We start from the raw sequence: 27,766 nt of genomic DNA, 5'->3' as shown, positions 1-27,766 counted from the left end.
CGGGGGTTTAAATGGAGAGAAAATGTTTTGAGAAATGATGTACAAATACGCTTTACACAATTGATGTGTGTATGGATTGGGATAACAGTTGTATGAGCTCCTAATAAAATGTTTTAAATAAATAAATAAATAAATAAATAAAAAAGAAAGATAGAACCAGTCATCTTAACAGGTCTTGCTTTTAGGCATGCAACTGGTGATGTTACACTTCAGGATAGTTCTTTAAATGTGACACTGTTGTTAGGTGCCATCACAACCATTCCAACCCACAGTGACCCTATGCACAACAGAATAAAACACGACCTTGTCCAGCACCAACTCTACAATTGCCCCTAAGCTGGAGCTACCATTGCAGCCACAGTGTCAATCCATCTTGAGGGCTTTTTTTTCACTGTCCCTTCACTTTCCCAAGCATGATGTCTTTCTCTAGTCTCTCTGGATAATATGTCTGATGTCTGTCAAATGAACTCTGGCCATGCTTGCCTCTAAGGCTGTACTTATTCCAATATAGAATGGATTGTCCTTTTAGCAGTACTTTCAATATTCTTCTCCAGCACCGAAACTCAAATGTATTGATTCTGCTTTGATCTTCCTTATCCAATGTTGAACTTTCACTTGTGACATTGCTCTCTTCAATTTGTCATTCCTGGGACAGTAGGCCATATGAATGTCTAATTCAAAATGGTCAATACCATTCCATTTCAACTCACTATTCCATTTCATTTTTGTGACTTTCAACATTCTTTGATCCATACTTCGTACATTCCAAGTTTCAATTACTAATGGATGTTTGTAGTTAATTTGTTACATTAAGTCATGTCACACCAGCAAAAGAAGGTCCCAATAGCTTTAATTCCTCCACAGCATTAAGATCAACTGTGTTTTGAGGCGGCAGTTCTTCTCTAGTTATATTTTTGAGTAACTTCCACCTGAGGGGCTCGTCTTCCAGCACTATATACACAGTGTTCTACTGCTATCCATGGGTTTTCTTGCTCCTGAAAGTAAATAGCCAGGTTCCTCTTCCCAGTCTGTCTTACTCTGAACACTTGGCTCAAACCTATATACCATGGTTGACTCTGTTCACATGTGAAATACCAATGGCATAGCTCATAGCATCATAGCAACCCATAAACTCCCACAGTTCAACAAACTAAAAGACCAGTGACGGCCTTGTTTGTACTAACTTAAATGAGGAACCTTTATTATTTAACAAGGTCAATCTCATGCAAAACAAACATCGAACCTTTCTAAGGGGACTAAAGAGATTGACAAATAAAAGTAAAACAGGATTCTCATGCAATGAAAGACATTATTTGAACAATTGATAAAATTGGAATATGAATTATAGATAAGATGAAAGTAAACTTTGATGTTGAATTTCCTAAACAGAAACTGTATTGTGACTATGTAAGTGAATACCTTTGTTCTTTGGAAAGACACTCTGAAGTACTAAGGAGTAATGGGGCACAATGCATGCAACCTCTTGAGTGGTTCAAAAACCTAATGTGTATAAGGGGACAGAGAAGTAAAAGGTAAGTATGGCAAATGTTGAAAAGTGAAATCTAGGAAAAGACAAACAGGAATTCTTTGTTCTATTTTTACAGTTTTTATTAAAGTTTAAATTTATTTCAAATTAAAACTTTAAGATCAACTTTTAAAATGTTAGTATCATCATAAACTTGATAAAAGCAAGTTTGCCAAAATGGTATGCCTAGTGTAAGTGATTTCAATGGTGGCAAATTAAGAAGGTTATATGTAAGTATAAGAATGTAGTAAACCAATACTTGGCTTTATCAAAGTCTTGCTATAAAAAAATTAAAGTCAGTGGTACTAAAATCTGCTTAGTCACATTCTGGTGCAAATTGATAGCACAGTTTATATCCTAGCACTTTAAGTATCAATACACCAACTTTATGTACTCAATTAATGCAACAATCAGTATATAAACAGTTTATATACTGGCACTTTTAAGTATTAATACACCAACTTCATGCACTCAATTAATGAAACAATCAATACTTAAAAAAACCGCATATGCATTTAGAAGAATATAGATCAAGCCATAGCGGTTATCAATGAGTAACAAGACTACACGTGCTTTTTCCTTGTTCTTGTATTTTTTAATGTTTCCACAATGACCATACATTACTTTTGTAATAAGAAAAACAAAAAGACATATAAAGAATAAATGAAAAAGAATTTAATCATGATTGGTTACTGGAATCAGATTTTGGGGAAATTTGATTTCTATGTAAAAACACTCCGTTTTTTTCCCGATGTTCACATACTACCAAACATTTTCCAAAAGTGTCTCACTTACAGCTGATCTTGAAGCTCCACAATTATATATTCTAATTGCTCCTTCTCCAATTTATGGGACAGATCAGAATCTTCAATCCTTTGAAGTAATATTTTATTCTGGGAGACTGATTCAGATAACTGGTTCTCTCGAAGTCTTAAGAGTTCTTCAAGATAACCCTGGAAATACAGTATCAACAATATATACTTTGTCAGTCCGGGTAGACTAGAGAAACAAAATTTATAGACACTCACATGTGTATAAGAAAGAACTTTATATACAAGAGCAATTGAATACTGAGAAAACATCCTAGTCCAGTCCAGGTCAAGTCCATATGTCCAATACCAAACTATAAAATCCTCTTCAGACTCACAAAACACATGCAATGATGACAAATACAGGAAGATCCCAGGCCAGTGGGTGCAAACTCTTGAGGATCCAGTGGTAGTAGAAGCATCTCATTGCTGGCAAGGATCTCCATGTGGCTCCTCCAGCTCCAGAGGTCTGGCTCCATCAGCCTCTCTCTATGTGTCTTCTCCACAGAGATGTCTCACAGGGAGTCAGCAGAGAGAGAGTGTCTCCCGCCTCCAAGGAGGAAATACAGGAGTTCACAGACTTCTCTGGAGAAGGCCATGCTCACTTAGAGGCCTCGTTGGCTATACCTTGTGATTGACAGGCTAGAATCCACCTCTACACTCTTAATCCTCAATTTGACACCAGATTATGTAACCACCACATATAGCAACTGCAAAATTCTCCATATGTCTTGAAAATCAATCCTAAGTTATTTAAATATTATTTATCTACTTATTGTGTTACTTTGGAGTATCACTGATAGAATAATAGACAAATTTAACATATGTGCTCTATTATTAAAACTATTTTCTAAAGTTTGATAAAATATCCCCTTCTCACCCTTTCCTGTGTAATTTTCTACTGTTTTAATAACCCAGTGGTACCCTACAGCCATATTGTATGGTCACTTGAGAGCTATACATTAAAAGTTTTGAGTCAGTTGTCTTAATACTACTATTACGAAAAATCAAATAATCTTGTGATTAAGTAAATAATTTTAAAAACAAAAGCAGTACCTACTCAAAAGGTACCACTTGCTAATTATTTTACTGTATTTTACTATTATCCATGCTTTTGAGGTAATTTACATTTATGTACCTGAGTGGTAGAAATAATACACAGTGGTGTTTTGTGCATCTCTTTCCAGTTCTGCCTTCACAGTGTTGACACACTGGTAGCTTTAGACTGACTATAGTGGGAATATTTACCATAATTTACTATATTATATATTATAATATAAATATATTTACTATAATTGGCAAATGCTACAAATACTACAAATCTGAGCTCCTTCCCCATCTTCCCTGTGAAAACCAGCTGTTAAATATATATCAGCACACCACTGCTACCCCAACCTGGTCACTGTCACTGCTGGTTTTATTATATTATTTAGCTAAGGTTTAGTTACCAATTTCTTTGCTTACTCTGTAATTTTGTATTTTACTTCCTGCCTTCTAGGTCAAATTTTGATCTTGAATGACCGTGAACCAAAATATACTCTTTGTTGATATTAAAACATACAAGTAACTGACCCCACTTCCCCCAGGGTCAGCAGTGGCATTTATAGATCCCTTCATTTACGCCCTCTTCCAACTAGGAACCTTGATGGTATAGTGGCTACACATTACACTGAGATCTGCAAAATCAGCAGCTGGAAACCACCAGTTATTCCCTGGGAGGAAGAATGGCTTTCTGTTCCTGTAAAGAGTTACAGTTTCGGAAATCCACAGGAACAGTTAGTTCTACAGGGTCACTATGAGTTGGTGTGGACTTGATAGTAGTGAGTTGTTGTTTTTCTTAAACCGACGAGCTTCCACTGAGTAGATTCTGATTCATGATGTGTCAGAATAGAACAGTGATCCATAGGGTTTTAATGGGTAATTTTTCAGAAGTAGATCTGGGGTAACTTTGCTTGAACTCAAATATCCTACCCATGTTAACTGCACCACCAGGTTTCTGGTGGGTGGTGAGTTTCTTTTTTCTTTTTTTGAGAGCTCAGCTCTACATAAAATTTTGAAAAATTGCATTGTCTCAGCATTTCCATATTTCTTAAATAGATTAGTTTTCAGAATTTTTCAGTTTTCTTTATAGATATTATGCTTGTTTTTATGAATGAAATATTTTTGTTTTCTAACAAATAGCTGTTTGGAATTTATAAAGCTATTCATATTTGTAAATCTATGTTTTAATCAATTTTCTTTTCCCCAGTGTATTGTTTACAGTTCTAATACTTCCATAGTTAATGCCACTGGGCTCACTATAATATCATTTATGAATCATGATAGTTTTGAAGGTGTTTAAAGAAGAGAAAGGAAAATGAGTTAACGGAGTAACAAAGGCAGAGGTTACAAATTCAAGCGGCTGGAGCTCATTTTTCTTTTATGCCCTCCTCTCTGCCTCGTATTAGGCATAAGACACAAGAGATGCTGAATTACCTGATTAAAAAATCAGAAATACAAGGATTGTACTCAACCAATCACTGCATTTTCACAAATCAATAATGTTTTATAAAAGTAATCATTGAATGAAAATCACAAGTACTTAAAATTTTGTAATAAATGGCTTTTGGATTAAAACATGAAATTAGAAAAAATTTTGGTAAACGAAAGCCCCTTCTAAAATTCTGTCTAATTTTTCACTAAGAAGAACAGAAAAGAAGTAGCGATGGCTAAGCAATTCTATTCAGAAAAATGATCTTTTGGCGGTTAACATTCTGAACATATTACTTCTAATCAAATTAATGACTTTATAGATTGGTAAAAAGTACCTTTTGTTCCACGGTAAGCTGATACTTTTGTTTGACTCTCTTACACTTGTTGAACCAGCTGTTTTCATCCATGATGAAAGGAGGTCCGACATTCTCTGGAGTGCTGCTTTCACTACCACTGCTTCCCAAGGTCCTTAGCTCTTCCTCATCACTGCTGATACTATCAGAACTGGGAAGAGTAACAATTTTAAAGAAAATAATGTCAATTGTGTGTTTTCAGTTCGTGATCTAGAAAGTAAATAAATATAGACCAAGGATATTTGCCTGCCATAGCTGAAGCTTTCACTGGGCCAGAGAAAGCAGTGATTGGTGATAAATTCCAATTTTGAAAAATACCATATAGCATATACACACAAACATAAAAAAATGGACCATTGAAATTAAAACTATATGCATCATCAATTTATATACAATTGAAGAGAGAATTTTTAAATTGGGAGCTGATTATGGGATGTGTAATTATATATATTTAATATTTACTAAAAATATTTTCAAAATGATAACAGAAAATAACTACCACATTAGTATAATACGTCCAGCAAAATTATCTTCCTAGATTTACTAAAAATTATTAAATGTACTAACAAATGCTAATTAAAAGATTATTCAAAGATTATAGTACAGGAAGAAGAAAAGTGACCAAATAGGGAAGGTCTATTTTACACGACGAAAGAGTAAGCAGAATAATTGACTGCATATGGACAAACCTTAAATAAATATTGAAAATTTGAAACAGTTAACTATGTTGCCTACCGCTATGGAATTGTAAATAAATTAATGATAGCCTAAAATTTTACATCAAAATAGCATATAAGTCAGATAAAGATATTAACTTTAGATTTTATTAAATTTCAAATATGCATATTAAATTAACAGGGTATCAGTAAAAGAAGAGTAATAAAATTTGTAACTCAGGAACTAGTAGAGAAATTAAATGGGGTGGTGATGGTGGAGTGTGTGTATGTGTAAATCAAAGGAAGAAAAGAAAAATGACAAAAGGGGGACAAAAAATACATATAAAAGGCAAGATAAATTAAAGTTAAAATGCAATAGTAGATATCTATTCAAATATACTAGTAAAACAAATTAGTTTCTAAAATATTTAAAGTATTTTTATTAAACATTCTATTAAAATATTTTTAGAAATCCAAATAAGTAATACTTTAAAACAACATACTTAACACAGGAAATGTAGTATGCTACATTAAATGGCTTATGGAAAAAAGGATAAAATATACAAAAAACATTGACAACAATAAAAAATTAATATCAAATATAACAGACTTAAAAAAACATGGATGCTTACTACATATGGGTAAAAATAACTCATTACATTAGGAAACTAAGAATTCTAAACTTGGGTACATCTTATTAATGGAACTTCAAAATGCTCATCTATAAAGTAAAAAATGAAAATAGACAAGGAAAACCTGTTAATTTAACACATCATCTTAGTAACTTAAAACACCAAGAAATACAATATTTAAAGGACACAGAAAATTCAAATGCACCATTAACAAGTATAATCTAATAGACAACATCTCTAATTACCTACCACAATAACAAAAATCCTCGAAAATTATATTTCAAATATACCTTTCTCAAAGAATTTGCATGATTAATTTATTTTACTTCAGTTTAAGTTTACTTGTTAGGAGTCACCAAGATGATTTGCAATTCGTAGTAACAGTAGGTGACATGAGAACTTCCCCTAGGGTCTTCTTGGCTGTAGCTCACTGAAGCAAACTGCCTTCTGTAGCAGTCTACCTCCTGCAGAGCTGCTACAGGGTTCAAACCACTAACTTTACAGTTAGCATCCAATAGCTTAACCAGTGGGTAACCTAGTTTTTGCTATTTACATATTTCATATTTTAGTTTCACAAAGATAATCTGTATTTAAAAATACTGATGTTCAATAAAGTTTATTAACTTTACAATCGAATCAGTGAAAATTAACACAACAATAGGACATGTTTTTCAGTTACACAATTAGCTATATTTTAAATTCTTTGTTAGCATGATTGAAAAACAGACACTGTAATATAGGATGACCGAAACTCAATTGGCACGACAATTGTCTGTCAGTTTGTCAAAGTGTGCTGGCCTGTATGTTGCTGTAATGCTGGAAGATATGCCATTGGTATTTCAAATGCCAGCATGGACACCCAAAGTGAACAGGTTTCAGTGAACCTTCTAGACTAAGAACAGACATCCAACAAAGATTCAGCTCCCCACTTCCAGGGAAAGAGCCACTGAAAATCTTAGGCATAGTTTCAAAATCTTATCATACTGAAGGCCATAAAGAGTTGGTCTTGGAAACTCACAGGGGCAGTTCTACCCTGTCCTGTTGGATCACTATGAATTGGCATCGAATAGATGGCAGAGTTTTAGTTGAGGAATGAATTAAGCTTCACCCTTTGTTTCATTGAGGGCATCTTTAAGACCCCACCTTAGTAAAGGGTATGAACCAAGCCACACCCCTTCTTAAATTGATGGCATTGACTCCATCCTTAGTGCAGGTGTGAGCCAAGCCAATCCTTTATTCTTGATGGCATCTTTAAACCAGCATCCTTTACTTTCCTTGGACATATAACGGCTCCGCCATGTATGTTTCAAATACACATCCCCTCAACTGGAAAGCCAGACCTCTATTTCCTGACTGAGGTTTGGAGAAGCAAGAGGACCTGCTGTGACTTTGGGACTTTTTTAGCTTCTGGCTATGGACCTTGCAGGTGGCTCACTTCTGCCTTTGGATTTTGAATTGAACAGGATCCAATCCAGCAGTGAATCACAGAGCCTAGAGACGTGAGGTAATACATTTAAAGGAGGAGATGGGGTGGTGGTGGTGGTGGGGCGGATTGAGAAGAATATCACCTTGGAAAAGCCGGACATTCGGGAAATTATTAATCTCTCATTCCTTGATTCTAGTCTGGTACTAATCCTTCTATTTTTTTTAGATGTAGTGTTATTTTTATTCTCATTTGCTTTAAGGATATCTTTTTTTAACATCATTTTATTGGGGGCTCATAGAACTCTTATCACAATCCATACATACATCCATTGTGTCAAGCACATTTGTACATTTGTTGCCATCATCATTCTCAAAACATTTGCTTTCTGCTTGAACCCTTGGTATCAGCTCATTTTTTTCCCCTCCCTCCCTACTCCCCCCAATCTTTCTAAAAGAAATTATTACCACATTTTATCCCAGAAATTCCATTACTAGACTTTAAGCTTATGGAAATAATCAAAGTTATATGTTAAAGATGCAATTACAGAGATATTAAATATAGAATCGATGTACCCTAAAAATATCATGTGAGTGAGTTCTGAAATTTCAATAATATTTCGAATATCAAATACCTTTGGGTAAACTTCAGATATGGTGTATAGTCTATTACAGCAGGAAAGCTGCCATCCAATCCTTCTCCTTTTAGACAGAAGCTAATAAACAATAAATGTTCCATATTAATATATGAAATTTTAAATCAAATATAAGTGTTACAAACAATCTCTTGCTACAGGCATTTGCTTTTATCTGACTGCAGGTTAATTTTGTTTGCAATTTAATTTTAAAATGTTACAAATAAGTTCTTCAATATAGTCTGCCTTTAATACAGTAACAAAGCATTTTGCAAAATAATATACTGTTATATAAATGTATCAAGCAATAATAAAATTTACTGAGAAAAATATTCAAAAACTTTATTTTATTTATCTTGGTGACAGTTCCACCCTGTCCTGTAGGGTCGTCGGGAGTCAGCATCAACTCGATGGCAGTGAGCTTGGGTGTTGTGGAAAGTCTTTACTGCATTTTTAAAAGCCATTAGAGAATTTTCAGATGAACACATGTTCTTCATATTTAGACATAAATTCATAGGAGATAATAAATGCCGTGTAAAATTTTGATTAATGAGAAAACTAGGATGGCCTGATTGAAAATCCTTGCCTCTTAAACCTAGAAAATGTTAAAAATCCTTGAATCTACCTGAAAGTCAGATGTTTTTGAGAACATACAACAAGGCATGTGTCAAGTGTTTTTTGCCCAAAGTCAGATGATGAGTCTGTTAAAGCTAAGTAATCCACTGCCATTGAGTGTATTCCAACTTTATAGCAAAGGTCTCTGAGGTTGTAAATCTTTACAAGGGCCTATTTTTCCTTTGGGGCGACTAGTGGGTTTGAACTGCAAAATTGCAGTTAGTTGAATGCTTACTCAAGCGAACCACCAGGGGTCGTTCAGTCACCTGGTTCCACAATCATGATCTTTGTTTTGTATGATGATATATGTGATACAATAATGCTAACAAAAGCCCTTTAGTTTTGCTCAAAATGTTAAAGTACATTTTAGAGTTCATCTAAGAATTTTCAGCTTCTGGTTTCTTTGGGTAGCTGGTCTGCTGAAATATTTGTTCTAATATGTCAATACTAAGAATGCATACATTTTTCCAAACACGAATAAAGAGATCAAAGTGGCAACACTTTCTATAGGTTTGCCTTCATTTACAGAAATCTAATGATGTTAACTTTTAGACATATGCTTTCAACTGGTTATACTAAGCCAAAAGTTACAATTCTTATCCTGGTGGGTCTTTTTGGATGTTAGTATGTGGCCAAGATCCTATACTTATTCTCGAGTGGGTGGGGAAACTGTAAGGAATTTAGATGGGATCAGGGTGCCATGCCAAAGTTCACATTCTTAGAGGGATCAGAAAAATACTCTTCCTTAGATCCCCTTGCAGAGGGGTCTCGGGGAGGAGACAAGCCAGTCAGGGTACGATGTAACAACGATGAGAAATACAACTTTCCTCTAGTTCCTAAATGTTTCCTCCCCGCTCCCACTACCATGACTCGAATTCGACCTTGCAAGGCTGGCTGGACCGGAGGATGTGCACTGGTACAGATGGGAACTGAAGGTGCAGGGAATCCAGGGCAGATGAGCCCTGCAGGACCGGTGGTGTGTGTGGCGAAACAGGGAGGGTAAAGGGAGAGTGGGTAGGAAGGAGGGAACCGATTACAAGGAACTGTGTGTGGCCTCCTCCCTGGGGGACAGACAACCGAAGGGTGGGTGAAGGGAGACGTCGGGCAGGGCAAGATATGACAGGATACCAATTTATAAACTATCAAGGGCTCATGAGGGAGGGGGAGCGGGGAGGGAGGGGGAATATGAGGACCTAATGTCGGGGGTTTAAGTGGAGAGAAAATGTTTTGAGAATGATGTACAAATGTGCTTTGCACAGTTGATGTGTGTATGGATTGCGATAACAGTTGTATGAGCCCCTAATAAAATGTTTAAAAAAAACAAACTCTTCCTTCTACGATCTATCATACTCATCCTAAAAATTTATACCAATTTGCCTAGTAATTTATTAAAACTTAAGCAGAGAAGTTATACCCATGAAAGGACAAATATTTTTTAAAAAGCGCTATTTACTAGTAAAGGTAACTTCAGTGAAAATATGCAGCATTATCTTAATTTTCATTTGCCTTGTTTCTTTTGTTAATATCCTTGAATATTCAAGTACTATTATTTCAAATTCTCTCAGTACAAATTTAGGATTTCCATTATTTTATTCTTGCATTCCTTTTTCCCCTTTTCTTTTAATCATTTTATTGGGGGGCTCTAACAGCTCTTATCACAATCCATCCATACATACAATATGTCAAGCACATTTGTACATATGCTGTCATCAATATTTTCTTTCTACTTGAGCCCTTGGTATCAGCTCGTTTTCCCTTCCCCTCCCCTTCCTACTTCATAAACCCTTGATAATTTATAAAAAAATTTTTTCATGTCTTACACTGACCACTGTTTACCTTCACCCACTTTTCTGTTCAATCATTGTGATCGGTTCCCCTTTCTCCCCACACCTTCCCCTTACCCTCCTCGTATCTATATTCTCATTATTGGTCCTGAAGGGTTTATCTATCCTGGATTCCCTGTGTTTCCAGCTCTTATCTGTACTGGTGTACATGCTCTGGTCTAGCCGGATTTGTAAGGTAGAATTGGGTTCATGATAGTGGGGAGAAGGGGGGCGGGAAGGAAGTATTAAACAACTATGGAGGAAAGCTGCATGTTTCGTCAGTGCTATATTGCACCCTGACTGACTCATCTCTTCCCTGTCACTGTTCTGTGAGGGCATGTCAATTGTCTATAGATGGGCTTTGGATCTCCACTCTGCCCCCGACCCTCTCATTCACATCGATATGGTTGTTTTTTTCCCCTGGGTCCTTGATACTTGATCCCATCAACACCTCATTATCACACAGGCTGGTGTGTTTCTTCCATGTGAGTTTTGTTGACTTGCATTCTTTTTATAAACAGATTGTTTATGTTAGTATAATGTGAAGAATGGAGTGAAACAGATATCAATTAATGCTTCCATAAATCTTAAAATATCCTTAAAATTGTCCTATTTTAGAATGTGTTGTCTTAGTCTTGAAACTGTTAAAAATAAAAGCAAATGTGGACAATATAATTTTTTATTCTAGATCTATAAATAATGTAAGAATCATAAGGTACCAGAGATATTCTGTCATGCTCTTCTTTATCTCAACACGTAAGATAGTAAGAATCCTCCAAGCTCTGTATATACTTTAATCTACTTTTCATTTTAAACTGGTAGCTAAAAAATACTAAAAAACAATATAAAAAAACCTTTCTCAGTGTTACTAAGGCACAAATATTGCTGCTTGGGCAGATGTGTTATAAGCTAGAAAGAAAACTCATCAGTTAATTTCTGAAATTTGAAAGACTCTTCCAAGACAGCAAACCATTGAGAAATCTAACTGATGTCATTTGAAAGGGAACAATATGAATCAAATATACATATCCAAGCATTTGCTTGACTTTGACAAAACACTGAAAGAAAAATCATAAAGTAGTTACAAACAATACATGTGAATTAACGAAGTACCTGAAATCAATAGCATTGAGTCCAAGCAGCATGCCAGCAAGCATATTTGCTTCCTCACCGAGGACAATTGCTCCGTCTTCATAAAATCTTCTGAAAATGAAAAGAATGACTATATAAATTCCAAACCAGACTGAATTTTGCACTTCAATAATTACCTAGAGCCCAATGTGGTATAGGAAAAACTACATATTTAATTTCTTATCACCAAATCTTACATAAATATTTAGGGAAACCCATGCAATGATAACAAATTCTACTCTGTCCCAATGCTTACACTATTCTTAAAATCAAAGTGACTCTATGAATGGGCTCCCTGTGCTCAGAATTATTCTCTTAAAATGAAACATTATCAATACAATCATTAAATGGTTAAATTGATAGTCACTTATACTACTCTATTTTCAAAACTAGGGGCAATGCACATTGCTTTGATCCATTTACACAAAAGGAAAAGAACTACAACTCCCAATCTCAAAAAATACCCAAACCCGCAGTTAACAAGCTGATTATGAGCCATAATGACCCTATAGGGCAGAGCAGAACTACTCTTTAGGTTTCCAGGATTAAATCTTTACAGGAGCTGACAGCCTCATCTTTATCCATGGAGGGATCAGTGGGCTCACCGTTTGATCTTTTAAGTTACTGCTGCTCTTGTTAGCAGCTCATTGTGAAGCCCACTGTGCCACCAGAGCTTCTGTCACTCTCAAGAAAAAAATTACTAAAATAAATGGAAACATTGTTTACCTAATATATTAAGGTGTTCCACAAAAAGGTAATGATTCTGTTATTAGATGCTATCAATTTGATCCCAACTCATAGCAATCACATGCACAAAAGAACAGAACACTACCTGGTCCTGCACCATTTTAGACAAGCCTACATATCTATGATTGTGTCCCTGTCCTACAGCATAAATTGGCTGTTAATAGAACATTTACTTACTCTCAAAATAATTATGTCTTCAATGGTTCCAGAGCGCTAAATTCTATGGGTCCTACGCATTCATGGGTTTTCTTAATCATCTAGTATTACCCTATTTTTAAATTCTCTATCTTGAGTCCATCAAAGCTTAAAAGTATATTTTTAGAATCAGACCAAAACTATCCTTGTTTGCTTCCTGATGCCACCACTGCATTAGAAGAATACTAAAAGTAAACAAAATTGATTTTAGAGTGTTTTTAAAAGCCTAAAAGTCTTTTTATAGTATGTGAACATATGATATTATTAAATTTTTTTGGTTCTAGTATATACTGTTGTTTTGAAATCAAGAAATCCATTTAATTGACTACCGTGCTCAAGCACAATATTGCACGGGTATAACATGGCCTTCTCTCCAACAAAGAAGACAGAGAGAAAAGGAATCATCTCGTTAAGATAGTTATCTATCATACAGATCAATAATTTTGACTGGTTCTTTCTATCAACACTTTCAAAGACTTCAAAATGTTGTGAACTTTCAATTTCGCTTTATCTCACAGTAAAATTGAAGCATTAGTGTTTGCTTATGTAAGCAAGGTTATCACTTGGCAACAAATGTGCCAAGAATAAAGTCTGAAATGCCTACTAATCCAATAATAATACGGTACACACTAAAAAAAATTCTTTTTATTTAAAAAAAACATTGTTTGTTCTAAAGAAAATATTTTAAGGCTCTAACCAAGACAGCATACTAAACTGCAAGAATGTATTATAAATATTGAAATACTACAGTTCAAAGAAATAGGAGCTTCCATTTTTAGATTTATATGTTAGACTCTACCTTTAAATACAATTTTGAACCTTAGAAGCAAATAAAAATTGTGAGAAACTATTTGATATTATTATGGTTTGGAAGAAACCAAGCCCAAACCCAAACCTATCGTGGCAGTCAATTCTGATGCATAGTGAGTGACCTTATAGAGAAAAGCAGGTCTGCCCTACATGATTTCTAAAGTTGCAATGGATACAAAAGCAAACTGCCACATTTTTCCTCCAAGGAGTGATTAGTGGGTTCAACTGTCCACATTCTGGCTCCAGTTGAAAACTTAACCAAAAGTGTTTACTTTTATTTTTAAAAGAAATACTTCTAATTATGTATATTATTTATTATCAGTTATTTAAGTAACTATGAGTTAGAATCACAAATCATTACACTCTAATTGGGTTATGATTCTATAATGCTATCTGTAGTGTTCATTCTTTAAGACTATTTTAAGGCCTTGCAAGTATTTGAATTAGAAACACCCTCTGGACAGTGTACAAGGTGAACAAGCAGCACAGACTTTGTTATTACTGAGCAACAGCACCCTTCAAATTTTCCCATGCTGACAATCAGAAGTTATTCTATATACTAAAATTGGCATGTTGAAATATGAGACTATTTATAAGTCAAAAACATTTCATTTTAAGTTTTCTTGCTACTGTAACATAATTATTGCTTCTTTCCCAATTTTGTTTCTATTTCCATATAGGAATATTAATTTCCATTTATGACACACACAACAGATTTTAAACTGTGTCATATTCTATTGGAAGTCTAACTAAACCAGAGAAAACAAATGATCAAAAGGCAAACTTCTAAAGGTATTTCTAAGAACATAGGATGCACATCAAAAAATATATAATGAATTCCCTCACAGTACCAAGGTGTGCTAGGTGTTACAGATAAAATAGTAAATGAGCAAGACATGGTCTCTGCCTTTATAGAACTTACAGTCTAGAAAAGAATAAAATAATTACAGGCGGCAATATAAAAATAAAGTGTTTCCAGCTACAGGGAAACCGAGGGAGACTTCAACTTTGTAGTGTATCATTGGGAAAGATCTTCTCAAGTATTAAACAGAGGCCCTAAGCCCACAGGATCACATAGGGCATTAATAAAAATAGTGAATATTTCTAAGCTTTTACGTCATAAACTCTTTACATACATTATCTTCTTTTAGTACCACAGAAGATTAAGTAACTTGTCCAAGATTTCACAGCTAGAAAAAGTGAGGCCAGGACTAGGCTCCTGAAACGGGACTGCAGAGCCTGCTGACTACGTGCATCAGAAACCATCTCAATGTTTAACTGGGAAGAAACATGATCCCCTGATTCTGACAGTGACAGAATCTAAAAAATTAACCTTTCATTTAAACACAAATATTATCATTATGACCAAGCTTAATGATGTAACTGCAAAACAATACATTGGTTTCAAGAAAATCAATTTTATCTCTACTTTTAACATTGTTTTCTTCCATATTTGTTACTTCAAATTTAAAGAATACTTTCAATCTGGCTTCCAATATCACATCTTAATTACTTAAGAGTACATTTCAGTTATTTTTCAGTCTATGGACAGAGAAAAACAACTGTGAGGAAATAATGCAACTTCTACCTTACTCCAGTATTCGCAAGTCTTCTCAGTAACCTATCAAAACAATTCCCTAATATCTAAAATCCATATTCTACTCATTCTGCCAGCTTTTCAACTCTATTTAAACCATTAAATTATTCCACTTTTTCCCCCTTAACAATTGCTCACCATGACATCTGCTTTTTAGGGTCACTGAAACTGTCAGCGTTTGGAATCAGGTACTCTAAAACCAAATATTATTCATACTTTTTATCCCACCCTACTCCACCCCCACATACACTTCCTCCACCCAATCTTAACCTTGGATTTTAGGGATTGGTGGTTCAAGCTTGCCTGCTTTCATTACTGTAGCTCCTCCTTCTACACTAGTTAAAAGTCATCATTCTAAAGAATGTCAGTCATTACTCTTTCTGTGAAGAGTAGAACAAGAAGAAATCAAGTTGACTCAGATACTCTCAAGTCCCCCTAAAAGCCCAGGACTAACCTCTCATCTTTCTACAAGCAATTACCTCCAGGGCATCCAGTCAAAAGGTAAGATTCAAACGAAGTTCCAAAAACTTACTTGCATTTTTCAAATATAGTTTTCTAAATATATTTATTTTGACCACAAGTATTTCTAATAAGGAAGCATTTTAGTTTGATTTCAGTTTAAAAAAAAGAATTACTTTATTTTATTTGAAACTATTTTTTAGTCATTTTCTAAGGTAATTTATGAAACAACACACTGATTTTTCTTGAGAATTACACTGCCATTATATTCACATATAGACATTATATATTAAGTCATGTTTCTCTTTCAATGGTGTAAGCGTATGTTTTGTTATGAGAATATTTTTACTTCATGTACTTTTGTAGAGTTGAATCATTTCCTTTTTATCAAAAGGGCGGCTAACACCTAAGAACAAGGCAAAAAGAATTTCCCTTTATATATTTAAACTATTCATTCAAAAACAATCTATTCAAGAAACATTTCTACCCCACCCAATCCTTTAAACTAAGAAACAAGACTAGCAACTTGAACAGTTTATTACTGCTTTCATTTCTTTTTAGATTAGATTTACCATAAATTCCATGCAATGATGTGCTAATGCACTGGAACAAATTGCTGTATTATATTAATTTAATCTAATTTAATTAATTTTGAATTCTTAGGTTTGGGCTCTATTTAAAATTACCAGTACCCATTCACTAGAATGACCTATATGACAGAGTCAAGTATCCCAATTGATAAAATTAAGCAGAAAAATATGTGTACTTGCAAATGGGTAGTCATTAGCCACACATGACTACTGAGTATTTAAATATGGTTATAGTGAGCAAAGTACTGATTCTTCTTTTTATTTCATCTCAAATATACTTGTTTATATGGCAGCATATAGATACTGTCTAATATATTGGACATCACCTGCATAAAGTATTGATATTACAGTTTTCTCACTTACAAATACTTTTGAAAAAGTGGTTTCTTCAACAAGATCAACAAGAACAGGCCTGAGCTTAATAGGAATGATTGCTGCCCTAATATGATCCTTATCTCTACCATCATAAAAATTAAGTCCTATTTCATCCCTTTACGGAAGGGTCGCAGGGAGGAGACAAGTCAGTCAGGGTACAGTGTAGCAACTATGAAACATACAACTTTCCTCTAGTTCCTAAATGTGCCCACCCCCCAACTATCATGATCCCAATTCTACCTTACAAATCTGGTTAGACCAGAGGATGTACACTGGTACAGATAGGAACTGGAAACACAGGGAATCCAGGACAGATGGTCCCTTCAGGACCAGAGGTGAGAGTGGTGATACCGGGTGGAGGGAGGGTTGGGTGGAAAGGGGGAACATATAACCTCCTCCCTGGGGGACGGACAACAGAAAAGTGGGTGAGGGGAGTGGGTAAGATATGAAAAAATAATAATTTATAAATTATCAAGGGTTCATGAGGGAGTGGGGAGGTAGGGGGAAAATGAGCTGATGCAAAGGGCTGAAGTGGAGAGCAAATGTTTTGAGAATGATGAGGGCAACGAATGCACAAATGTATTTTACACAATTGATGTATGTATGGATTATGATAAGAGTTGTATGAGCCCCTAATAAAGTGATTTAAAAAAAATTAAGTCCTATTTTATATATGGATAATATATAATATATAAAATATTTTTAAGTGTGTGCAACAGCATTGATAAAACTATCCTAAAAAAATCAATTAACCATTAACTGAATACACACAAACTTTTAAGAAATGAATGATTCATTATGTTCTTTACAAGCAAAAAGGAAGAAAGCATTGTGATACGATGAGGATTCTCTAGGAATTTCTTAGTTAAGTCTTTCTTCAAATTGGTCAGAAAAAGTCCAAGGAGAAAAAAAAAGTCATGGGTTGAAGAATAAAAATCAGAAATGGTTCAGAGAAAGGAAATCCTAAGAATAATATGCAATCTGAATCCAAGTTTATGCTTAGTTAACAGATTATACTATCCTGAGAAGGCAGCGAGGTTCTTTAAGCAATGAGAAATAAATAAACTAAAATAACTGAGGGTTGAGAAACTAAACAAACCTCTTCATTCAATTTTTATTTCTATGTCTCTAAATTACGCTTTCAAATATTTATTAGAAAATAAAAAGGATTTTTAAACCTGGTTGTTTTGAAGTCTCTCAGAGCTGTAGAGATGTATTCAGATAAATGTTTTTCCATGAGTGCTACTCTGATCCAGGCTCTACCCTAAAAAGAAGAATAAAGAATCAAGTATAGAAAAAAAAAAGTATGACTATTATACCATCAAAAAGCTAAAAAATTTAAAATGTAGAGAAATCATTTAAAATATACATTTGAAAAACAAAGAAAAATATTCAAGATGATGAAAACAGGTAGATTTCAGCTATATAGAGAGAATATATGTTTTGTCTCTCTGAAAGTGCATGGTACATGTTGGAGCAATTTTCTATTCTCTGAAGGAACAGAAAAATTAATATTGGGGTGCTTGTTTTGGAGACCTCTTTTTAATCATATTGCATAGATCCTAAAATCAAATGATGATTAAAATGAGTCCTCAAACTGAGAATAAGAGTCTCTCTTGATCGATAAGTACAACACTAGATCAAGATAATTTACCATAGCATCCTTCCAGGAGGAGATTTTACCTAACAATAAAAGTCATGCTTATTAATGTATACAAATCATGAGTTAATGAATTTGGTATCTTTAACACAATCTAAAGTTATTACCAAACACTTAAGGCAGAAAAAACAAACAAGTCAGCATGTTCCAGCATAAAGTCATGCTATTGCTGTTGCTATTACTGTTAGGTGACCCTGAATCAGCTCTAACTCACAGCGACCCTGTGTACAACAGAAGAAAACAACGCCTGGCCTTGTGCCAGCCTCACAATTGGGCTTATGTTTGAGGCTACTGCTGTAGCCACTGTCAATCCATCTCCCGGAGGGCCTTTCTCATTTTTGCTGCCCCTCCACTTTACCAAACATGATGTCCTTTTCCAGGGTCTGGTCTCTCCTGATAACATGCCCAAAGTATGTGAGATGAGGTCTCACCATCCTTGCTCCATACTTCTTCTAAAACCGATGCTTGTTCTTCTCGCAGACCATGGTACTTTCAATATTCTTCACCAACACCATAGTTCAAATGTATCGGTTTTTCTTTGATCTTTCTTATTCAATGTCTAACTTTCACAGGCAACGGAAAATACCATGGCTTGGGTCAGGCATACCTTAGTCCTCAAAGTACCATTCTTGCTTCTCAACATTTGAAGGTGGTCTTGGGCAGTAGATGCAAACTCTGATTGATATCTTGACTACTACTGCCATGAGCTCTGATTGTGGATCCAAGCAAAACAAAATCCTCGACGACTTCAAATTTTTCTCCTTTTATCATAATGTTACCTATTTGTCCAGTTATGAGAATTTTGGTTTTCCTTATACTGAGTTGTAATCCATACGGAAACATGCAATTCTTATTTTGAATTATTTCATTTTACTGAAATGGCATGATATCATTCAAAAGTTAGAGTTAATTGATCAATTTTCTAAAAATTCAAAGCATTTCCTCTTTTTATTTAAAATGAAAGAACATGAGGTCATATTCATGTTGATAATTCAATTACTTTTATTTTCACATAACCATCTCATGAATACATAGAAAATTCATAAAGGTTGAATGTATAGAAATTGGAAACACTGTAAAGGTCCTTGAGAATAAAGGCAGCAGAGAATACTAAACAATATACAAAGAAATGCTGGTGGCTCTGTTCAGTAAGTTTTAAACTGCTAACTGCAAGGCCAGTGGTTTGAATTCACCAGTTGTTTCAGGGGAGGAGGATGAGACTATATACTCCCATAAATACTTACAGCCTCAGAAATGCTGCATAGGGTTGCTCTGAGTCAGAATCTACTCGATGTGTTTAGCTATTTTGGGGATTGATACACAAGGCTCACTAGTGGCATAAAGGGTTAACTGTTGGGCTGCTAACCACAAAGTCTGTGGTTCAACCTACGAGCCCCTCCAAAGAAGAAAGATGAAGTTGTCTGTCCCCATAAATATTTATAGTCTCAGAAACTCTCCCTAAGTATGTAGTTGTATTCTCTCCTAAAGAGTCAGAATTGACTCCATGGCAATGGGTTGTTAATCAATAATTGTGATCGTCCATTCAAATAAATAAAAAAGTATCTATGAAAAAGGTTTAAAATATTTTCAACTCATAAGTTCCTGGGAAAAAAACAAAACAAAACAAAAACCCAAACCCACTGCCATGGCATAAATTCCAGAGGAGGGGTCTATATATAAAACAGGTGGTAAAACCTGTTAGGCTAGAACAGAAGTCATGTAGGAGAAGCAAAAGAATTATATGGTTGTAGGAAACAAGCAAAAAGAGATGAGGCTCCTGTAAAGAGTTACAATCTGGGAAACCCACAAGAGCAATTCTACTCTGTCCTATAGGGTCACTATCAATTGGATTGCAGTGAGTTTTAACTTCTCCATTTAGCTTGTTCTAAAAGCAGCTGTGGGTTATTAGAACAAAGGAAGGAAAAGGCAAGGAACATACCAAGATTATTTTCTTGAAATTTTACCTAAAAGACATAGCAACTAGTCATCAGACAGTGGGTGTTTGAATCAAAAGGACACATGTCTACTGCTACAAAAACAGAAAGTTGCTTTGCAGAGCAAGTTGTACACAGGAGACTGTGCTGATGCTAGATAAGAAATGTGGGGAACATCCTGTTTCCTGATATATTAATTTCAATCCATGCAGAACTGAGCTGAACTTAATTTCCTGTCCTTGATGTTTATGGAATTTCTTGTTATATTGTGATAATTAACTCTGCTAATTTTAACAGGTGTCTTTTCTTTCATCCAAATAACTTTTTCAAAAATAGTAGATAAAACAGATTTATAAAAGCTACTTGGGCCAAAATGCAGGAAAGCTGAAAACTTACATTAATGAATTTTGATTTTGCCAGTAAATAATAATGAATTACTTAAAGGTTTCTGGAAAGGGGGGTGAGGGTGAAATTGTAAAAGCAGTCAACATTTCTTAAGGATTTAACTAATTAATATGTATTAGGCCCTGTTAGGAGCCCAGTAGCTAACTCACTGTTCAATGGTTTGAACACACCAGTGGCTCAGCAGGAAAAAAAACACCTGGCAATCTGCTCAGGCAAAGATTAAAGTCTAGGAACCTATATGGAGAAGTTGTATACTATCCTGTAAATCCTTATAAATCAGAATAGATGTGGGATAATAACAGGTCTTGATTTTAAGAGTTTTACCTATGTTAAGGTTTTCAATCTTCTTAAGAACTGTGTGGGTAAGCTTATAGTACTATCCCCATTTTACTATATATCACCATCACCATCTAGTCAATTCCTACCCAGTAACCCTATATGGAATTTATGAAGTAATAAATCTTTAGGAGAGCATATAGCGTCATTTTTCTTCTGTGAGGCAGCTGGTGGGTTTGAACTACTGACCTTGTGGTTAGCAGTTAAATGCTTACCTTGCAGTGCCACCAAGGCTCCTTGCAATAGAAGAAAACAAAAAACAAATGGAATTAAAAGAGAAAAAACTCCTTTCCAACCACCAAACGGACCAACTAAGTTGAGTTAATATACCCACACTCTACCTTCCTTACTACTTTAGGGAACAAATTGCTATCACTTAAGACAGTGAAAAGATAAATCACAGAATAGTCAAGATCATGGAATTACATATATCAAATTTTCACAAGACTTTAATGGATATAATACAAAGAATATAAATCAATAAAAACTCAAAAATATGACTCCAAGATTTTCAATAATCATTAATTTAAAATATTTTAAAATTTCCATTGATTTTTTTTCCTCTTAATTAATGGATTATTTGAAAGCATACTTCTCAATTTTGAATAATATAAGCCTTTGCTAGTTATCTTTTTATTGTTGATTATAGCTTAATTCCACCATGATTAGCAAATATATTTTATGTACGTAAACTCAATGCTCAGAAATTTATTAAAGTGCAGTATAGCTCAGCATATGGTCAACGTTTTAAATGGTTTCATATTTTTCATGATCTCTAAAGATTATATCATGGACTAGTATTTAATTATTTTTTTTCTGTATTACTAAATATGAAATTCAAAACATTTACTCTTTGACATCTTTTTCACAATTTTATCCCAAGTATTTATACTAATTTATGGCATCTAATAGGCACTCAATATATACTTGTTGAATAAATGGATGGAATTAAGGTAGCTAACTTGCTCAAGGTTATAGACTTACTACTTGTTGGGAGGTACCAACGATAAATGGTGAAAAGGAATGATGAGCAGTATTTTAGGAATATTCATATGGAGCTAGAATTTTAAATGCATAATGTATACAAAAAAATTAGCAAAATCAGAAGCTCTTTGGTTTCTCCCTAAAAATTTATTTATTTATTTTGAAAGGTCACCAAATATTTCTGAGGTTCTTCCAGGTTTTGAACTATTACAATAAATAACCAAAGGTAGCAAATTTCAAGAAGATTTAAGATTGAGACAATATCATCTAATCTTTTCCCAGTGCCTATTATTATAAAATTCTATTATTTGATAATTCTGGCATATCTGTGATTAAAACCACCCTCTGCTCCGAATTCTTTTGATAGGCAATTAGATAAAGAATTAAAAAGGTCAACGTCTAAATAAGGGAAAAAGTAAGCAAGAGCAAGAAGAAAAATTGTCTCTAGAATAGACGGGGTTTAATGTCATGAAAATGTATGGGGGTATATGTCATGTCAATACACTGAGTCTGGTGTATATAGTATACATATGTAGTGTATATATGTAGTGTATATATATAGTATAGGTATTCAATAAAACATGCTGGATAGAAACATTAATTATATATGGATGCTTACTATGGCTAGTATATTCAGAAATTGGGCTATAATATTAAGTACAATAACAGAAGGAATATACAAGATAAGAAACCACAAACTAGAAGGCCTATCTAGTAAAAACTTATCCAAAAACTGTTTGCACTTTAAAACAAACAATAATAACAAAACAAGACTATAGACACACTGACAACAGAGAGAGAGCGACAAGGAGGAAAATGAACTAGAGAACAATGTAAGGTTTATTTATTATTAGGGGCCAAGAAAATAAAACAGAGAAAATAAACATTAAAAGGGACGCATGAAATTCTTAGTATACTTAGTATTCTTGGTTACAATAAAAACAAATCTCAATGAGAAGATCTGTAAAGTCAGTAACAGTAATACATAACAAATGATCCAGCTGGTGGCTTCTGTCAGAGATCATGTGATATGCTAACGAGAAGTCCAAGAGCAAATAAGGAAGATGGGAGAGTTCAGAGGAGAGTGAAATAAATTGGGACCTGTTGGTGCAAAGTAACTTCTATAAGAGTCCTAATTCTAGTTTAAAATTTAATTTGATGTATAAAAATATGGGTGCCCAAGGGCCCTGTATATATTATAGAAAGATTAGCTATAAATACACTTAGAAAAATTATAAACATAAACTTCATTTAAAATATTCTTTTTCATTGTGAAGCTATGCTTGGGGTTTGAGAAATTGGTTCAACTAGTCAGACTAAGCACAGAAAGGAGTGATATGTATTTCATGGTTTTATCCGACACTTAAAGACTGTCAGATCTCTCATAGTGGCAAGTTTATAAAAAACAATTAAGAGTTTTTCTTTCCTGCAGACATTTCCAAGCATAACCAGGGAAATTATACATGTATTTTTTTGCCATTGAATGGAATTTGTCTGAGGCCATAATAAAATAAAGATATAAATTCAAGACGTAGGACATGATTATTCTGTAATATTGATACGCAAAACTAGTTCTTTGTAGAATAAAAATTCTGCTTCGAAGCTTCTTGCTGTGCAGGAACTGGGCTAAGGAAAGTCATTAAGAGAGGTGGTCAGCTAGGACTTGGGTTTCTGGCGTCTACCCAGATCCACTTGCTGCATTCTTAATATTTCTTCTCATTTACCATTTTTATTTTGGAGATATGCTAATTCTCTATCTTATCTTCTCTATTGAAGGGGTTTATAATACTACCTGTCATGGTAATTTCTTGCCTTTAATTTGAAAATGTACCAACTCAGTTACTTTTTATTTTTATAGACTTGACTCACTCAAACTACAATTAGTTTTTTAATCTTAAACACTCTCCCACTCCTCTGGAAAAAAATTAAGTTTCTCGAATTTTTCTCTCAACCCAAAATAGCTTAGATTTATTCATAAAAAATGTCTGCTTTGATCACTGTGATAATGTAAAGTATCTCTATTGTATCAAATTGACAACAGTAACTCAAAAGATTATATAGAAAACTTAAGAGCCAGTGAGTTTCGGCTTAACACAGGGAGGGAGGGGGATCATAGGGAAAGAGAGGGTGAGAATGGTTGCACATTAAAGAATGTCATCAATGCCACTGAACGGTACATGCAAAAAGTGTTGGGTTGGTATATGATTTGCTGTATATATTTTAAACAAAAAGTTTTAAAACTCAGTGAATAGTAATTTCATAAAGTTTTTATTTGGATCTGTAGTCATAACAATGGACTTTGTGTACTCAATTACATTAAATCAATTTGTCTGTCTTAAACTTTGAGTGGATCATGTAATTTTTTAGATTGAGCAAGAAATAATTTTTCATTGAGTTATGCAGATCAACCAAGTGTTTATATGTTTCTTAAAAAACAGTAACAAAAAACACGTTTGTTAATGTCAACATTATTATCAATAAATTAAATATTGGAAATTTTATCAAATACTATGGAATTTTTAGAAAAGTCTGTTTTTCTCTTGAAAATTTTCATTTACAATTGGCAACAAATATTATCAGATATTTCCCATGAAATACCAAGCTCACTTAGTTGGGTTTTTTTCCCGCAAAATCATCTGCCAAATGACTGAGTCCAAAATTATAGTTCACAGATTGTTTTTTCATGTAAAAATGGTGCCAGGCAACCATCGTACTTGAGACTGAAGCATAAATTCTTCATATATAATTCCCACTTTGTCACTCAGAATATTCAAGGGTTAAAACTGAATACAATGAACAATGCTTACTTTGTCACAGACATTCTTACATGGAAATAATCTTTTTCTTAAATTCTGCAATGATTACTTGTACATCTTAATGTCACTACCTTCAATCATGCTGAGATATCAGCAGTTTTATCCATCATTGCTTCTGTAATAGCACTGCCAAGACTAGTGAAGGACAAAAAACTGTCTTGGTATTATCATATAAATACTTTTGACATCATGGAGGGTCTAAAATAAAGGACACATTGGGGGTTCAGTATGGCACTGGCTAAGGATGACTAAAATCAAACAAACAAAGCCACTGTCATCAGTCTATTCCGACTCATAGCGACCCCTACAGGGCTGGGTAGAACTGGCCCTGTGGGTTATAGAGACGGTAACTACTTGTGGGAGTAGAAAGTCTTGTTTTTCCCCCAAGGAGAGATTGGTGGTTTCAATCTGCTAACCTAGGGGCTAGCAACCCAATACATGCCCACTAGTCCCTAGGGCACCTAACAACTACTAGTTTACACAATTCAAGAAATGCAGACTTTTCAGAAAACAGTGTTTTATTATCCTTCTTAAAAAGGACATTCAAAGTGATAGTGACTATACCATCCTGGCATTAATAAATCAATAGTGAAAAATCAGGAGCATTCTTAATAACTACATACCATGAAAGAGGAAAATGGAACTCCTACAAAAGCCTCCAAAGGTTGTTAAACTTAGTCAGCTATTTAGCCCAACAATGAAAATACTTTATATAGGAAAGAGCAAAAACATTTTTTATTCGGGTCAAAACTGTTTAGGATTAGCTTATACATATTGCATATTATTTTCAGTTTCTTACCTTGGCTCTAGAGGAATTGACATTTTCCATATTTTCAATACTGCAGATACAGTTCTGTGAGACTTTTCGGCAAGCCACTCTGATATAGTCCCAGAAGCTACGAGGACTTTCATAACCAAACCAGGTTACTTGACCTTCAGAAGACAAATTGTAATACAAAATAAAAGTAAAACAGAAACAAGACTTGAAAGTTCTAAATTCAAAAACAATAAACTTCTGAAGGAAAGAAAAGAAAAATGAAAAACAGCAACAAAGTGTGCTCTAGTAGAAAGGGCATTAAAATGTGTCAAAATGACCCTAAATCTACCGCTGTTCTGACTGGAGTCATTTCCTATACGGAACTTTAAGCAGGGTTGTACCACAGTTTTCTCAACAATATACTCCAACTAAATGAAATTAAAAATGGGCTAGATCCCATGACACGTTTATCGATGCAAGGGCTTCCGGGGCACGTCTCCCCGTAGACTTCCTCATCTGCCTGGAAGGAGAATGGACGGTATTTCACCCGAGAGGCCAGGGGAAACAATCCACACTAATGTTTTGGTTTGTTTTTATTTTTTATTAAATTTTAGTTTACGTTTCTTCGAGATGGATGCAAGCACAAAGTTTGATTTTTTTAACACAAAAACTCATATTTTGGGGGGCAACGCACGGGCGGGTGGTAAAACAAAAAGTCAAATCTCAATTTGCATTGTTCTGGGCCTTGAGTTCGCTGCCTTGTGACAGCACTGTGTGCAGGAGCTCCAGCCTGCAGCCTCTGCAGGCGCACGCGGTGTCCCCTCCTCGGATGAGCCCCTCGACCTCGTGATTACACACATAGGGCAGCAGGACTTGGAACTGTTCAAAGCTGCATGCACATTTTGTAAAAAAATAAATAAATAAAAATCACAAAAAAAACAAATAAAAAAAGAAAAGAAACAAAAGGTGATTTAATCGTGTATGTTAATTCTACAAAGGCCAGCTTGTCCACTGCCTGTACCTGTACAGTTTGCTTGTTAATTACAATACTTAAATAACTGAGAAATCTAAGCCATCCATTTTCGTTTACAGGCATTTTGCAAGTGTTAGCCAGGCTCGGTCTGTGAGCCCAGTGTGAAATGTCTGTAGACAGATGTTATTTTTTACCCTCTGGAAAACGTGATGTAGTACGACGGACCAAATTCCTTCTAATACATACTTTGGTGTAGATTCCTACTGTGGGGCTGTAACACATGTAGACACTGTGTACACACCAGGTTTTAATCCACAGACATACTGCCTGCTCCAAGTGAATTCTTTATTACTATTTCTACATGCCAGACTTCTCTGCCCATCATTCCATGGGCACAGGTTGACCCCTGCTCACTGTGCTGAGCAGAAGGAACTGAAGCATTGGTGCACTTCTCCTGGAGTTCCTTCTGCCTTAGTGGCCAACAATCAACTCATTTTCATTAGGTAGTATGTTTCTATTTTGACCATTTGTCTTAACACTCCTGTGCTTTTAAATGAACTTCCAAATCGTATGTAAACATGTTAAATAAAATTTACTTTTCATGTAAAAAAAGGGCCAAACTAAAAAAAAAAATCTTATACTTTGATATCCTATTATTCTAATATCATTTAAAAAATAACAAATATAAATCTTTCTTCTAGCTTTAAATAAAATTAAATGTCACTAGTTGTGCTTTAAGGAGTCCTGGCGGTGCTGTGAAATAAGTATCAGGCTGCTAACCACAAAGTCAATGGTTCAAAACCTACCAGCTCCTCAGGAGAAAAGTGACAATGTCTCTTCTCATAAAGATACAAAATATTGGAAACCTTATATTGGATCACCATAAGTCAGATGTCTTCAAAGGCAGTGCGTTTTTCTTTTTCTTCTCCTTCTTCTTCTAGTTGTATTCTAACCCTTGTTTTACCATTTAGTAATACAGAAAAATAAGCAAATAAATCAAAACAGAAACCTAGTTTCCCTCTTCATAGGGATACTTCAAAGATAGGAAGCAATGT

The 27,766-nt window shown here is 34.6% G+C and overlaps 2 protein-coding genes across 11 annotated transcripts in view; one reads left to right on the top strand and one right to left on the bottom strand.

Moving 5' to 3' along the window:
• The window catches only part of RUNDC3B (RUN domain containing 3B), a 91,274-nt gene that overhangs the window by 36,639 nt on the left and 26,869 nt on the right, over nt 1-27,766 (bottom strand). For 5 of the 9 annotated variants that reach the window (XM_045288723.1, XM_045288724.1, XM_045288719.1 and 2 more), the window contains 7 exons: nt 25,781-25,914; nt 21,397-21,417; nt 18,025-18,110; nt 12,056-12,145; nt 8,505-8,585; nt 5,142-5,310; nt 2,321-2,478 (listed from right to left, as the gene is read on the bottom strand). In XM_045288723.1, coding sequence (XP_045144658.1) covers nt 2,321-2,478; nt 5,142-5,310; nt 8,505-8,585; nt 12,056-12,145; nt 18,025-18,110; nt 21,397-21,417; nt 25,781-25,810 — 635 coding nt within the window. In that variant the 5' untranslated portion in view covers nt 25,811-25,914. The remainder of the gene's footprint in view (nt 1-2,320; nt 2,479-5,141; nt 5,311-8,504; nt 8,586-12,055; nt 12,146-18,024; nt 18,111-21,396; nt 21,418-25,780; nt 25,915-27,766) is intronic. The other 4 variants (XM_045288725.1, XM_045288726.1, XM_045288727.1 and 1 more) reach the window with 1 other exon arrangement.
• The window catches only part of ABCB1 (ATP binding cassette subfamily B member 1), a 177,909-nt gene continuing 165,967 nt past the window's right edge, over nt 15,825-27,766 (top strand). The window contains exon 1 of one of the 2 annotated variants that reach the window (XM_045288717.1): nt 15,825-15,923. The gene's annotated coding sequence lies outside the window, so the exon portion shown is untranslated. The remainder of the gene's footprint in view (nt 15,924-27,766) is intronic. The other variant, XM_045288718.1, reaches the window with a different exon arrangement.

Source organism: Echinops telfairi, unplaced genomic scaffold, assembly GCF_000313985.2.
Source record: "Echinops telfairi isolate 266 unplaced genomic scaffold, ASM31398v2 ScPeMD7_23;HRSCAF=83, whole genome shotgun sequence".
Classification (NCBI taxonomy): Eukaryota; Metazoa; Chordata; class Mammalia; order Afrosoricida; family Tenrecidae; genus Echinops; species Echinops telfairi.
This window is presented reverse-complemented; position numbering and strand designations above follow the sequence as displayed.